This window comes from Anopheles coustani, chromosome 3, assembly GCF_943734705.1.
Source record: "Anopheles coustani chromosome 3, idAnoCousDA_361_x.2, whole genome shotgun sequence".
Taxonomy (NCBI): domain Eukaryota; kingdom Metazoa; phylum Arthropoda; class Insecta; order Diptera; family Culicidae; genus Anopheles; species Anopheles coustani.
In genome coordinates, this window is record NC_071288.1 from 94,040,151 (window position 1) to 94,054,010 (window position 13,860).

A 13,860-nucleotide genomic window follows, 5' to 3' on the forward strand; every position below is an offset into this window, starting at 1 on the left:
GGTAGACTGACAACAATATAAAACTTTATACATCGATGTAAAACGCTTGAATGATTTCATCATCAACATCAACCATTACCCCCCAGATCGACAAAGAAAAGTTTGTCTTAAATGAGGGATCATTCTGAAGAAAAACCATCTCTAAGGAACAATTCCCAGCTTGGAGATAAAATGCCCGCTGAAACATACAACAAACTTTGAAGGATTCTTGATGTTGCTATACAATAAATTGAACGATGGAATAGATTTAACGTTCTAGGGGTTTTGAAAATAATGGCTTTAGTTTCCATACGGTTAGTAGTTTTGTTTTTAAATTCGCACTAACAGGTGAAGTCGAAGTAATAGAATTTGATTTTTCTTTGCTGACTAATAAACAAAATATTTATGTCAATGTTTTTTAAGAAGTCGAACACAACAGGAAATAACCCATTTGCATTTTAAAAGCTAATTTTAATTTTGTTTTGGGGAAGAAACAGATCGTATCTTAAAAACCAGCCGTTAGATTATTTATACTTCAATTAATGTTAGCTTGTTCCGTTGTTGTACATTTTAACGTTCGCTGGTGCCGTTGCGATGCAGTCAAATGGTGTCTGGTGTATAGCATGTTCCATATGCCGTGGAAAAGCGCAACCAACTCTGGAATGGGGCGACAAAAAAGAGAGAACGTCACGTAACGAAACTGAGAAAACTGCACGAAACCCTGTATTTCGTGTGTGCTCTTATGAAAAGACAAATTGAAAGTTTTCGACAGGTACAACTGGAAGGCGCCAGCAGTTTTCTCAGTGGATGTAAAGCTCGCATGGCTGGACTAGAGAAAAAATTCTAAAGTTTTCCACTCCACGAACGAACTCGAACTTTGCACCAGGTTGAGAGAGGGGTCGCGAAGGGGAAGAAAGTTTTGCAATACGTGTTTGTTTTATTTTAGAGTCGTGTACTTTTTCCTTGTCGCGCCCTCCTCTAGCATGGTTTGTTCCGTGCAGGATCGTACCCGTATTTTATTTTGCTTGCTAAAACTCATAATTAAGACAGTTCTTGAAACGTAATTAAACTGGGACAACTTTTCCGGACCATGCTTGATGATTTCAAGAGTAAATTTTAGCGTGAAGAAACGTGTTGTTGGAATGATTGCATGCCACACGAATTGAAAGGATATGCTATGAAACAAAGAGCTTTAGTCTACAGTTTAGCTGTTCGTTTTTGCGAGGCGAACCTGGTTTATTTGAAAGTATTCACTCATTTTGTTTTACAAATTGAAAATAAGCTTTATACATTGGATTCTACCGTTTCTAAAGATAAGGTCTTAGTTTCTACGCTACTTAAATTCCCTTGACAAAACAAACCCCCTTTTCGTTCACGTCCCCTGCTCTTGTGAAGGGAATGCTGTAAAAATTAATGGTACCATCTGCATACAGAAATTGGATATTTGCTTCCAATTTTCCACCCACCAAACCCGAATTCCGGTTCGATACCGGATAGGGTTCGAATCTCTTACCGATCGGATCGGAAGTAAGCAGTGGATGACGGTGTCGGTACAAGTGTTTTGCCGGAAACCTCTACAAGCAGTGGATCTGGGCTTCGCTGGCAGCGCTTTAAAAAAATGCTACCCCACGCTGGGTCAGATGCCAGTGGCATTCCAACATGATGCCCGGCGAGAGCAGTGCGAAAGAAGTCCTTCCGCGAAGACGGCTACGGCAGTTCCAAACCCGGCGTCAGACGCCTCGGTTGGGATTCCGTGGCTTCTTGCTTTGGTCGAAGGACGGACGGAGGAGTGACTATCGGGGGTGTTAGGTACGAGTGCTTTGGAGAATTTGGGTATTTGATCGGTTTTTGTGAAGTAGAAAATGTTGGGGAAATTTCGCCAAAGACGGACAAAGAGATGTGTTTCAGCCCACATCGGTACGCTGGCGTTGACTTAAAGACTCTGAGGATGATCGACACGGGGCACTGCTTTTGAGGGTTTCCTATGCTCCACCGTGCGTGCTGGGATTTCAGCGAACTAGTACCGCCCATTACGGAAGAACCGACCGGCACAAACGCTCGGCTCCTTTAAAAGATATCCTACATTATCACTAGAAACGATTCCCATGCACAAAAGAGTTCGGTGCTAGAGGCAAGGGTTGCCTGAGAGGATTCTGATGCTGTGTAACTAAGGTAACTCCAAAAGAGAATGACGCTGGATGGAAGAGGAAGCAACGATAACAACGTTTTGCCATTGTACTCGCCGCTTGTGTTCGTATCGCAAGCTCTACCCCTTGCGTGTAGCACCACTTCGTTGGCTTTCGATGCAAATGTTATCCTTTGGCTCGTCCTTCTCGTATGGAGGGTCTCCTTTGGCGTGGTCCCGTTTCGAACGAACCACCATACCGCAATACCGTTCGTTTGCGTGTGCATTCATCCACGCGGGGGAACCCATGGGAAAAGCACGCGGCAACAACTGCTGGAGCCGGAAAGGTTAGAACTACGATTGCATCTGCCCAGGACAATCGCTCCAGAACGGGGAATCAGTTTTAGCAGCCTTCCCCCGTAGTCAACCTTTCCTCCGGTTCCTTTTTCTTTCCGTGCGCGGGGGAAACAGCTTGAAATTCGGTAGTTTAGTTCTGCGTGGGGAGGGTGCAGATAAACAATTCCGCTCGTCTTGTCGGCTACCTCCAACCGACACCGTCACTCCTGTTAACGGCCAGAACGCGACAGCTGGTCCCTTCGGAGGGAGTTCTCGAGGAACGTCGGAAGCGCATGTTTGCATTGTGTAAATCCCGGCTTCACCGCCGAGGGAGTTTCATTTTCCTGCATCGAATCCTCGGAAGGGGAGGGTGTGGTACTACATGACAATCTTGTTACATTTTAAGTGCATATCTCGCCCCACCAGCTGCACTGAACGGGGAATTCATGGGACACATGGACTTACATGAGTGTTCGCTGGCATTCGGAAAAGCGTCAGGCGGACGCGCAATCGAAACAGGAACATTTTTTATAAATCCACCATCACCTTTTTCCGCCCCGGGAATGGGAAATCTATCTTCTTCTATATCTATCTATATCTATAATATATAAAATTTGGCAACTTGTAAGGTGTAAGATTGTATCCCAACCAATTTGCATGCAAGTTTTCTATGCAATCGGTAATCTGCTGCTGAATTAGACAAAAAAAATCCCAACCAACAGTCCCGCAACAGAAGAACTGAATTAGCGTCTTCATTGATCGATCCTGATGCGCTTTGTTTTCGATTTAAAGTCACTAACTTGCCACGGATGTTTAATATTTTCAGTTTGTCCACAAATATGGAACATGAACAAAAATAGCTAAACGTATTTACTTTTGACATAAAGTACCGAACAGCTGTTCCCATTACATAGCATCGATTGCTATAGCAACCAGCTTGATTTGGGAAAGTGTAAGGATACTTGGATTAGCAAAATACTTTTCATGTTGAAATTGTGTTTTGAAACAATTTTAAAATGAAGGGCGGAAGCGCGGTTTACTGTAATTTTCCCCTCTATTTACAACTCGTTGGATAACATACACAAACTAAACCAGATACAAATCTTCAACAAAATGCTTGAAAAATGGGACAAGAAAAACGCATCGCAGATACTAAAGCATTGCGTTACAAAAATGGACCTTTACTATTACCACCGGTTGGTCTAACCAACTCCTGAAGCCGTTAGGGTTGGATGGTTGTGGTTAACTTTACAACCCGACTGCACTCCGACGGATGATTCAGTGTTATTTTCTGCTCGAGCGAAGGTAAAAACCAGGAAAATCATCATCCTGTTTGTCCAGCAAACGGTGCGACGGTGCCTAGGGGGTGGGCAAAGGGGGGAGGTTGGGGGTTAGAATCCCTGCTTCAAATGGAAAATGATGCCATCTCCGGAGAGAATGGTCGACCGAGCGCTCAAGGTGATGAATGAATGATGTTTACTAAACAGCTTCGCACGGAGGAAAATTGCGCTTGGTTAACGCAGTAGAAAACACGGACAGAGGAAGTATTCATTTGGGGCTGAAAAAAAAGAATGAATACTTGGTATGCATGAGTGGGAGATACCCCCGCAGTTGGTTCGCCGGAAGGAAGTTCCGTTTTTTGTGTTTGCTGCAATTTCCCTACCCTTTTGGTACGCGCTGAATGAAGGAACACATTTGCCGCCGGGGGTGATGGGAAATAAAACCAATGCTGGAGCGAAATGATGAAACCATGGTGACTGGATCCTGTCGCTCTGTTGGTCGCTAAGCATCGCATTTGGCGTGCAGTGGTGTGCATACCAATGCTCTAGTCGGTTGATGCGCTCGAAGCGGAATGGCAAATGTGCCAACGCAAACTGATTGCTTTTCCACGCTGTTGTAATATTCGCTGATGGATGTTTTTGTATCAAATTGCAAGAAATCGCACTCGACTATAGTATCGGGCAGGTGCTGTAAGATTTATTATGTTGAATTTATTCCTTTCGACACCTTCTATTATCTATTTTAGCTTTTTTTATGTATTTAGTTTTGTGTACACTAAAAACTCGGCCAATCACAAAGTTTAAGCACTGTAATGCACTTGTTGAAGGTTTGTTTGATCACTATTTTTTTATAAAATCATCCAAATTTTACAATTGATTCTCAGTTTTACTAACACATGCACACATATGTCAAGGTTTACTAAAGTTATACAACAGGGTTTATACAACTTATTTATTTTTTATTTTTCAGAAAAGACGGCTTGGCCGTATTGTTAGGGTTTATACAACTTGAAATCGATGAAATATGAGCCATTTTAGATATGACGTTATTGTAACTATTACATTAAAACATAACTCTCAAGTAAATAGTTAAAACCATAACTCTTTTCTCTTTTCTTAAGAGTTAAAACCATAACCAAACCTTTCTTAACCGAGTACCGCTGGCGTGTCAAGCTAGTATTTACATATATAAAAAATGTGAAAACTGGTAACGATTTATTTGGCTTATTGTTGGGTAGTTTATTTCTCATGAGAAATAAAAATTGTCATTGATTTTCGTTTTTTCCGGTTTGAATAGGAATTTCTAACATTTTCTTTTCCGATAAAGTTCGTTTAGCACATTTTCATGAATACGGTAAATCTACTACCAGGCGCCTTCATCGATTTAACATCTTGTTATAAGGACCCCTTCACTGATTTACATCATCATGGTATATTATCTGGTATGTTAATTTAGAGTGACAAAAAATAGAACAACGTGTGTCCAGAATGTGTCCATGTTATGCTCTCAAAATAGTCCAATGACCGGAGAAGATAATTAAACCCGGCTACTTGCTTTGTTCACTTCATGTCTCGATATCATCGATCGATAGGTCGTTTGCAAGTGCACCGATAAGCCCGACCGTCTTTACAAGGTTAGACAAAAAGGGGTCTGTGGCGGCTATCAGGCATGCATCGAGTGACAACAACGTCTTTATTGGCTTAGAAAATATATCTGTTTATCGGCCGGCCCAGACAAAAATCGATCAGTGATAAGGAAGGGGTTGCAAAAGAGGTCAGCACATTCAAGATTCTCGTGTCGGATAAAAAAACCCCGTCCGGAGATGTAGAGAGTGAAGGATAGCGTACAACTATTAATCTTCGCCGGGAAATGAATAGTTCTCGAGTGCCGCCTGGAACATGGCCGGTTGTGTGTGAAAAGCAACACACACTGCCTCCGGTATTGCGGAACACGGTGCAAAATGGGATTTATTGTGCAGGCGTGAGCATTCGCCACCCTTCCGGAGGGGGCGGCTTCCTATCATCAGTCTTCATCACCGTGCGTCGTGGGAAAACGTTTACGGCAGGTTCGATTTTTCCCACGCGAAACGTGTCCGACCCAGAAGGACCCTCATCTCGGTGATGATGCTTCTCTTCCCCCTAGGGGTGGTGGGGTTGGCGTAGGAAATGGGGGTTGTGATAATGGCGATGATGCATAAGAATTGTCGCAGAATTTTTCCCCGTCTTCCGGTCCTGCTGTGTGATTTATCGAAGACATTTATCGTGGGCCACAAATTGTACCTTTTTGCATCCTTCAGTTGATCCTAGCACGGATCGAATACGTTAGTTTTGGTTTGAGTGCATACTCAAAGTGCGCGAGGTTAAATTGCGTCTTATCATATGCATTCTTTCCAATGGAAGATTTATTATTTGAAGCGAAAAGATCGAGCAAATGCAAGATGTACTATAACTTAGAACATTAGAATTTATGTTCGTGCATCTGAACATGTAATTTATAACATTGCATTGGTAGTTAGTATCTAACGACAATCAATGGAAGAAATAATTATTATTAATTAGGTATTAGAATTATAATGATGTTTAAAATTAAAACTATTAGCCACTAAATTATCCACCCTCTTGAATTTCCTCGCCCGAACAATGATCAAATTAACACACCATAGAGGAAAATTTCCCTTCCCCATCACGTCCGCAACGTATCGTTTTGTCTCGGAAGAAAATCTCGAGTGCCTGTAAAGCCCATTGTTGCTGCAACAAATCGAGCCTTCTCCCTGGATGGCGTCCGTCATGCGTTATTAACTCCCATCGTCGCTTTCCCTTTCGCACTCCTTTTCCGCCACGCATGAACGTCGGTTTTCGTGATTATAAATATTTTAGCACCTTTCAAACCCGTCCACGTTTGGCACACACTATTCCTATTCCGCTGCTCGCTTTGCTTTGTGTCGTAATCGTCCTTTGTGTGTCGTCCTGCTTTAGGGAGCGAAGTTCCTGTTTGCGTGTTAGTAATCCCTCTCGGGGGCGTCTAGTACGGATTAACACTTTCACAGGCGCACAGGTTCGCTTGAGGGGGGATTGAAAAAGGACCTCATTTTCGGACCGCCCATGCCCTTAGCTTTGTTTTTCTTTCGCCCCTTGAGCATTCGCTTTTGCCTCTGATGAGTGTTAGTAGTTGCGTGCCGGAATCGCATGGAGCTGGCAATTGTGCTTTCTTATTTTCCATTCCTTTTTCCACCCGTCCTTCATCGACCCACTTTTTTAAAGGTATTATACGCAACACAAACACCACTAGGACGAGCTAACAAGCGGAGGGAAAGATAATCGAAAAGCTTTTACTGTGATGAAATGTTTTTTTCCGGGTTGGATAGAGGACGTCGAGCAGGAAATTGTGAACCGTTTCACAATCGACGCACCTGATAGTTTTTCCTCCTCCGCCGGGTTTAACCAAATTTAATCAAATCTATCTGCTGTCGTAAATTAATGTTGTCGCGTCGGCCAAATCTAGTGCAGCAGCTTAGAAAATCGTCCCATCGCCAAGCCATCGCTCGTTGAAGTGGAAAATTGGGTGCGTTTCAAGCGCGAAAAATCGTTCAATCTATCGACTTTCGATGCGCCCACTTTTCCACACCAGGCCGGGGCTGAATATCATATTTCCTTCTTTCCTTTTCTTCCTTTTCGTGGTTCTCCCTGTGATGCTTCTCTGCTCTCAAGTGTGCTACAGCTCTCACACTCCGCGTGCTTTAGCATTTCGGTCGAAGTTGAAGTATGAAAATTTCCACGTTCATAGGAAAACCGGGGGAAAAAAATACTTCCACTGTGCGCTGTGAAGGAAAAACTTTTTCCATCGGCTTTTTCGGCGCTCGGCGTGTAGAAGACGTGCCTTTCGACGTCCGTTGTTTATTGATTTTTTTTTTCGTTCGTTTCTTTGGGTTATCATATTTCTGTTTACCGTTGTTGGTTTACTCTTCAACAACGTGTACACCACGGGCGCGAGCATCGTTTTCTAACGATTGAAAATGGTTGAAAGTGAAAGAAACCGCAGAAAACACAGCAACAAGCTTACCAAATATCACAGGAAATGGTAATGTGTGATGTAAAAGCACACTCTTTGTTTTGGATAAAACAGAAACAAACAGTTTCGTGTTTCCTTCCGAAATGTGATCAAATGTGTTCGGCTGCTTCTGGTGGTTTTTAGTAAATTTTACAGAAGTAATAATCTTTTTTTTGTAACAACTGTTGTAATTTTTATCTTTACACGCACAAAATATAAATTTTAGTTAGTATATTAGTAAATTGAAATACTTCACAGCCTTTTTATCATTGCAAAATATGAAGTATCTGTATTTGGCAGTTTTCCTAAAATATGGGAAAACATCTACGTGGTAGCGAAAGCCGTTGATTTATACTTTATATTATGAAAGGGGAAAAATTGTGCGTGAATCCAATTTTTACATAATTTAGAAGCTGCCTAAAAATAGAGCATAACAAGGTCAGCTCGGTATGAAAAGCTCTAAAGCATGTCCAGGCAGGTGGGCAATTTTCTCATGCTCTTGTTTGTTTGTTGGAACCCATGCTTATACATGTTTTCAACTCTCCAACAATGCCCCATCATTACACAATTTTTCTGTTTACCTCATCGATATTATCTTTTGATTTTTGTTCAGGCATTATTAAAGTAACGCTTTGTTAATAAACAAGACGCATGAATTACACAACCGTATATGAATACGTTTCCCTGCCGTTTCGCTGATGTATGATTATCATTCGGTATCCTGGAAATGATCGTCCCAAATTAGACAAGAAAGGCACACTCGCACGAGTCTTCGTCGGTGGTTTGGAAATATTCCACTTCGAAACTATCTGGTTTCGTTTGCGGATCGATACGGAAAAGTAGGACACGGGGTTTTAACGGGGTGTTGATGGGACGGGAGTGTTATGTTTCACCCGGAAGCCTCGAATCATGCCGACGTCCGTGGCGGTTGTTGGTGGAAAAGCTGCCGCCTTCCCATACTTCCCAGCATAAGGGGGTTTTTCGTCTGTGTGTTTCAGTCTTTTTTATACTCTTCTCCCTGTCCTTGGGGAGCAACAGTTGATGGTTTATGTGCGTTCAACAGTCGGGGTGTTTGAGTGTTCGAGCGCCTCATCGATTAGCCATCAGTTTCATCGATTCGCAATATTGCGCCTTCGGAACGTGTCTGACAGATGCTTCTGGTTTTTGTAGTGTTTCTTATTGTTCTTTTTTCCAGTGTAACCTGTTGCCAGTTGTGGTCCTTGCTTCGTTTTGCATGACCTCATCGATATCATGTTTAAAGTTCATTCAACTGGCAGTGAATTTTATACGATATCGTAGTGTTCATCACTGACTGTCTCTCAACTCCTTGACACAATAGCAGCATTTCCACTTCGTTGTGTTGCTGACTCATGAAGAGCTAGAAATAAATCAAACTACCATCATCAGCAATAGTGATAAAGGCGCTCTTTCTCTCGCAGCTTACGATCAAGCGTTTCTCAAGTTCACCGACACAACTTTATCTTCATGCGCGCCTCATCGACCGAAGTGGTCGGGATTATCGAGAGACGCAAAAGTGGCGGGTCTTGTGAGAAATTCTTTCGAAAAACGTTCGCTTCCAGAAACGATTGACCGGGACACGCTGATGGAAAAATCAATGGCCGCCCCGAAAGGAACGCGGGAACAAAGAAGCTCAAGCTTTTTATCCCGCGCTCGCGCGATTGGTGTGGCGTAAAACAATTTGCCCATCAAGCACAAAAGTTTTCCCATCCATGACATGAAATATATCATTGATTCGTTTGATCGTCGGAAAAGTCTTACCGTCTCGAGATGAGCTCACGTCTTTGCCAGGTTTCATAGCGGATCTAACCGATACCACGGGATCGATACATAAAACACAAGGCAATTGTGGGGCATCGAGGGCAAACATTTACATATTTGTAAGAAGATCATCAAAAGGAAAAGCACCTCAGTTTGTATCAAACGAAACAGCCGTGTCTGTTATGCTCCAACATCCTTCGCGAACGTTTCGCTTGCCGATCAGATTAGCTTTTTCCGGACGAAAAGTTGTGATTGCGATGGGAGGATTTTGTTTGAAGGCCAAAAGGGTGCACGATAAAAGCAATTGGAGAAACCCATTCGAAAGGATGCATCGTAATTCGAACCTGTGTGTTTTTATGAATTGTAAAAAATATGGTAAATTTTATTATTCATTTGAATTATTTTTTTTTTCAAGGTACCATTTAAGGGAAAATTTACTCGCTTAAAAAAAAGTTCCAATTCTAATTGGGATCATGAATCATCGATTTAATTATGATATTAAAAGCAATGTCCTTCTGGGCGTGCACATCAAAGCGAAAGCGAGAAGAAAAGGCCCGTTTTCGAAAGCAGATTAAATTTAGGCAACAGTCGATACCGTCGTTTCATAGACCATTAAATTCGAAATGGTCGGAAACAAATGGAAACATTTTATTTACCAGCAGCCAAAACACCGAAAACCCGCTACACGCGCGCGTTCGTCACCTCCTCACCGGAGTCCGCCGGCAGGAAAACGGAAATGGTGCGTCGATTCCGGTCGATCGAGAGTTTGTTGTTGGCTTTTGGTTTTGGCTGGAAATTGTGAGGGAGTCGGAACAAAAATCGACCACATCGCAATGCTCGACCCCGCGCGCGGAGCCCGCTTTAGGCGCACCATTTTAGTTGCGGACTTTGTCGAAGCGTTTCCGATCGACCGAAGTCCACGATATCGCGTCGATTTTGGGCGAAAGTGCGGGGATGTGGGAAGCATAAAGGGTCCACTAACGAGGAAAACGATTCGATTTGAATCGGAATGACATGGGTTTGGTCGAATTCGGTCGAGTTTGATTAGTTTTCCCGGGCGCTACGAGAACGGTTCCGAATCTCATTTGCACGGCTTAGCGTGAGCTGGCTTTCCACTCGGCGGATAGTTGAATACCGGAGGCTTTTCCGTCCGTGAGGAATCACTCATCGTAATCAGCTTTTCCGTGCATCCTTCAGTATCATCACAGCGAATGATGGGAAATGAAAATTGAATAATGATTCGCTTTAACAGTTAGCGCCTTTTCGCAGCGCTTTATTGTTAGTAAACTGCTTTTGTTAAAGTTAGCAAAAAGATGTTATCATTTTCTTCAATCAGAATAAATTTAGATAATTGATTTGCTCATACTCATTCATAACGAAGCGAAGGCACGTATTATCCGGACGAAGGATTCACATTCCGTGGTTTGCGGTTCGCATTCGGATTTCTGCTTGCGCAGCGTAAATAAAACCTCAAACAAATAAACAAACCATTCCCGTTCAAACACCGTGCCAGCAACAGTTCGAGGTTTGATTGAATTTCACGACGTAGGAGACCATGGTTTTCTCACACATTCGATGGTAGAAAACTCTCGGAACGAATCGATAGATATCATGTGTGTGTTACAAAACGATTGTGAAAGGAACACGAAAGCAACTTTAAACAAAAATGGCTGATATATTATCCCATCATACAGAGCTGATATTACATACCATCTTTTTGGAAACCTCCGAAACCTGTCGAAGAATCAAATATCGATAAGTGTTTCGAAAGCGTCGACTACTTTCAACGCCCACTTTGTTGCAGCCAACTTTGTAGGCGAACGATGTGGGCTTGTAATGCCCGTGTTTGTAGAAATCGAATAGTTTGTGTTGTAACCGGTGTGCAAGGGCTTGCGATTTTTCACCGCTACAGCACCAGCGGCTCCAGCAGATGGTTTGTGTATGCAAACTGCTGTGGAATTGTAAACACAATTAGGAAAAGTTAAAAACATTATTTCTTATCTTCCACCAGGCGGTGCGAGAGTGCGTTTACATTAGATTGCGGTCTGGTTCTGCTCTTCTGTAGTGCGCACACATCGGTGGTACTGGCAACTACAAATGTAACCCTCTAGGAATGTTTGGTTTTGCAAATAGGTGAAAAAAGAAAGATTTCTATTGGAGACCGTACTGTTGAATACGAGTGCTTCACAGCTTGAACGCATATTTTTTCACTTTCTCGCTCCACTTCTCACATCGATTGCAACGAGCGCCGGAGGCATCTGGAAGCCGTAAACAATAAACCCTTGAGTGTCGGTCTAGTTCCGGTGCGTTTGAAACACTTTTGCTATGATAAGATTTAAGTGAAACGCTCCTTTCACCGCTCGGTTAGATATTGCATTGGAAAGAATTTTAAAAAATTGTATAACTGATTGGTGTAAGCTATTTAATTACGTCGTGTTTTGATGGTAAGAGGGTTTAAAACCACTCGACGGAAAATGAAACGTCGTTTGCAGACATCACCGTTGGCAGCTTTTCATCGCCTTCGGCGAATGTTTCCCGGTTAGTCTCTCGCCCAAGCATAACTTTTTTTCATTTTCCAATTTGCATTCTCCCCCACTTGCCTGGGCGCACAAACTTACAGCATTCGCAGCGCCAAAGATAAACACAGTTATAAACAAAAATAAAGCACCACTAGGAAACAAACAAGCGGAACGACGCAAATCCTCGCGGCTGTAGCGGCCCGAAGCCACAGCAGGAGGGAAACACTGTTTTTTTCCACTCCCGCAAAATACGGTCGACGTTCGTTTCTGCAGTAAATAGAGCTGCAAATCGTACAATATCTAAAAAATGGGATTCTGGTGGAAATGGTGGCAGGAACACATTTTTTTGTTGATTTCCTTCCATTGCAAAAACTGAGGAAATACGCACATTCGTACGTACCGAGACTGGATGCAAATTGGACGTGGTGTGAATAGAAGCACGAACGATGCGAGTGAAAAAATGCGTTCCTTTTCCGCGAAGCAAATGACACAACCGTGTGGAGCTTGTAGACCATCGAATGAGAAGAGAAAAAGTTCTATAAATCTGCCGCACGGTGATGTATTCATTTGTTTCGCATTCGTTAGTGTTTGTTTTTGAATGCTAAGGCAAGTGAGATTGACTTACACAGATTTTCACTTCAATCACAACACAATTGAACGCATTCACCCGAACTTGAAGCATGTTTGCAAACAATGAATCAAACATATTTCTGTAAAATAACAAAAAAAAGTCAAAGCAGATGTGGCCGAAGATAATTGCTGCACCAAAGAGAGACTACGATTGAAAATTGTAATTGCTTAAACTGGTTTAATTTAAATTGTCCTCTGTTTGACCAGATCATGTTAAAACTTTAAAAATTACAAAAAGAAGCAATTCAAAATTCTGGTCACCTTTTTTTTTTTGTTCGAAGCATTTGCGGTTATACAGCGACATAAAAGGTACGCGTGTTGATTTAGGATGTTTGTCGACAAGGCAAACAGAAAATGGTAGTTTCGAGACGCCCACTCGGGGTTTTCCCCGATCAAGATGAGGCGTTGAAACGTGGTTGCGAAAAGGAATTCACTGACCAAAGTGTCACCAAAGTTGATAACACGCTTGTTTTCTGAATTAGCATAATTGAGTGGGAAAGTGGAGGACGTTTTTAGTATCCCAGTAGGCGTTTGCAATGGTTTTGCCACTACTCAAATTGTTTAGCGCGTAGGTTTGATTGAATAACATATTAAGGTTGGAAAAACCTCGTATTGTTGAAAGTTGGAGCCCTTTTTTGCTAAACGATAAACGATTTTAAATCTAGTGTAAATTAAGCAATCTTTGTCTAATAAAAAATGTTTTCTTTCATTGCAGATCAAAGCCTACGAAAAGACAGAGTGCCATGATGAGAGGCGGAAGCAGGCGCGAGATATTTACGATAATTACATCATGAAAGAGATGTTATCACACACTCACGTAAGTAGTACAGAAAGCTCTCAAACGCCACTATCTCAAAATGAGCAGTTTAATTGTGAAATGCCTTTTCTCTTTTGCCAGGAATATTCCAAGGAAGCGGTGGCACACGTCCAGAAGTATCTGATGAAAAACCAGGTACCAGTGAATCTGTTCGAGCCGTACATCGAAGAAATTTTTCACCATTTGCGCGGCGAACCGTTTCGAAAGTTCCTCGAAAGTGACAAATACACCCGCTTCTGCCAATGGAAAAATTTGGAACTCAACATACAGGTGAGTGCCGGCCGCCTGTCCACATCAAGCCGAAACGTTTGCCGGGCGCTAAAGTGTGCGGATGTCGAGTGGAAATT

General features: G+C 42.5%; 2 protein-coding genes across 4 annotated transcripts in view; both read left to right on the forward strand.

Annotated features, from left to right (window-relative positions):
• LOC131260675 (alkaline phosphatase 4) overlaps positions 1-13,532 on the forward strand; it is a 328,385-nt gene extending 314,853 nt beyond the window's left edge. The window contains exon 4 of the transcript XR_009178167.1: positions 13,522-13,532. The gene's annotated coding sequence lies outside the window, so the exon portion shown is untranslated. The remainder of the gene's footprint in view (positions 1-13,521) is intronic.
• LOC131260673 (G protein-coupled receptor kinase 1) overlaps positions 1-13,860 on the forward strand; it is an 86,026-nt gene that overhangs the window by 52,081 nt on the left and 20,085 nt on the right. For all 3 annotated transcript variants that reach the window (XR_009178166.1, XM_058262465.1, XM_058262466.1), the window contains exons 5-6: positions 13,412-13,513; positions 13,595-13,783. Coding sequence is in view for 2 of the 3 variants with exons in the window: in XM_058262465.1 (XP_058118448.1) it covers positions 13,412-13,513; positions 13,595-13,783 (291 nt within the window). In the remaining variant the exon portion in view is untranslated. The remainder of the gene's footprint in view (positions 1-13,411; positions 13,514-13,594; positions 13,784-13,860) is intronic.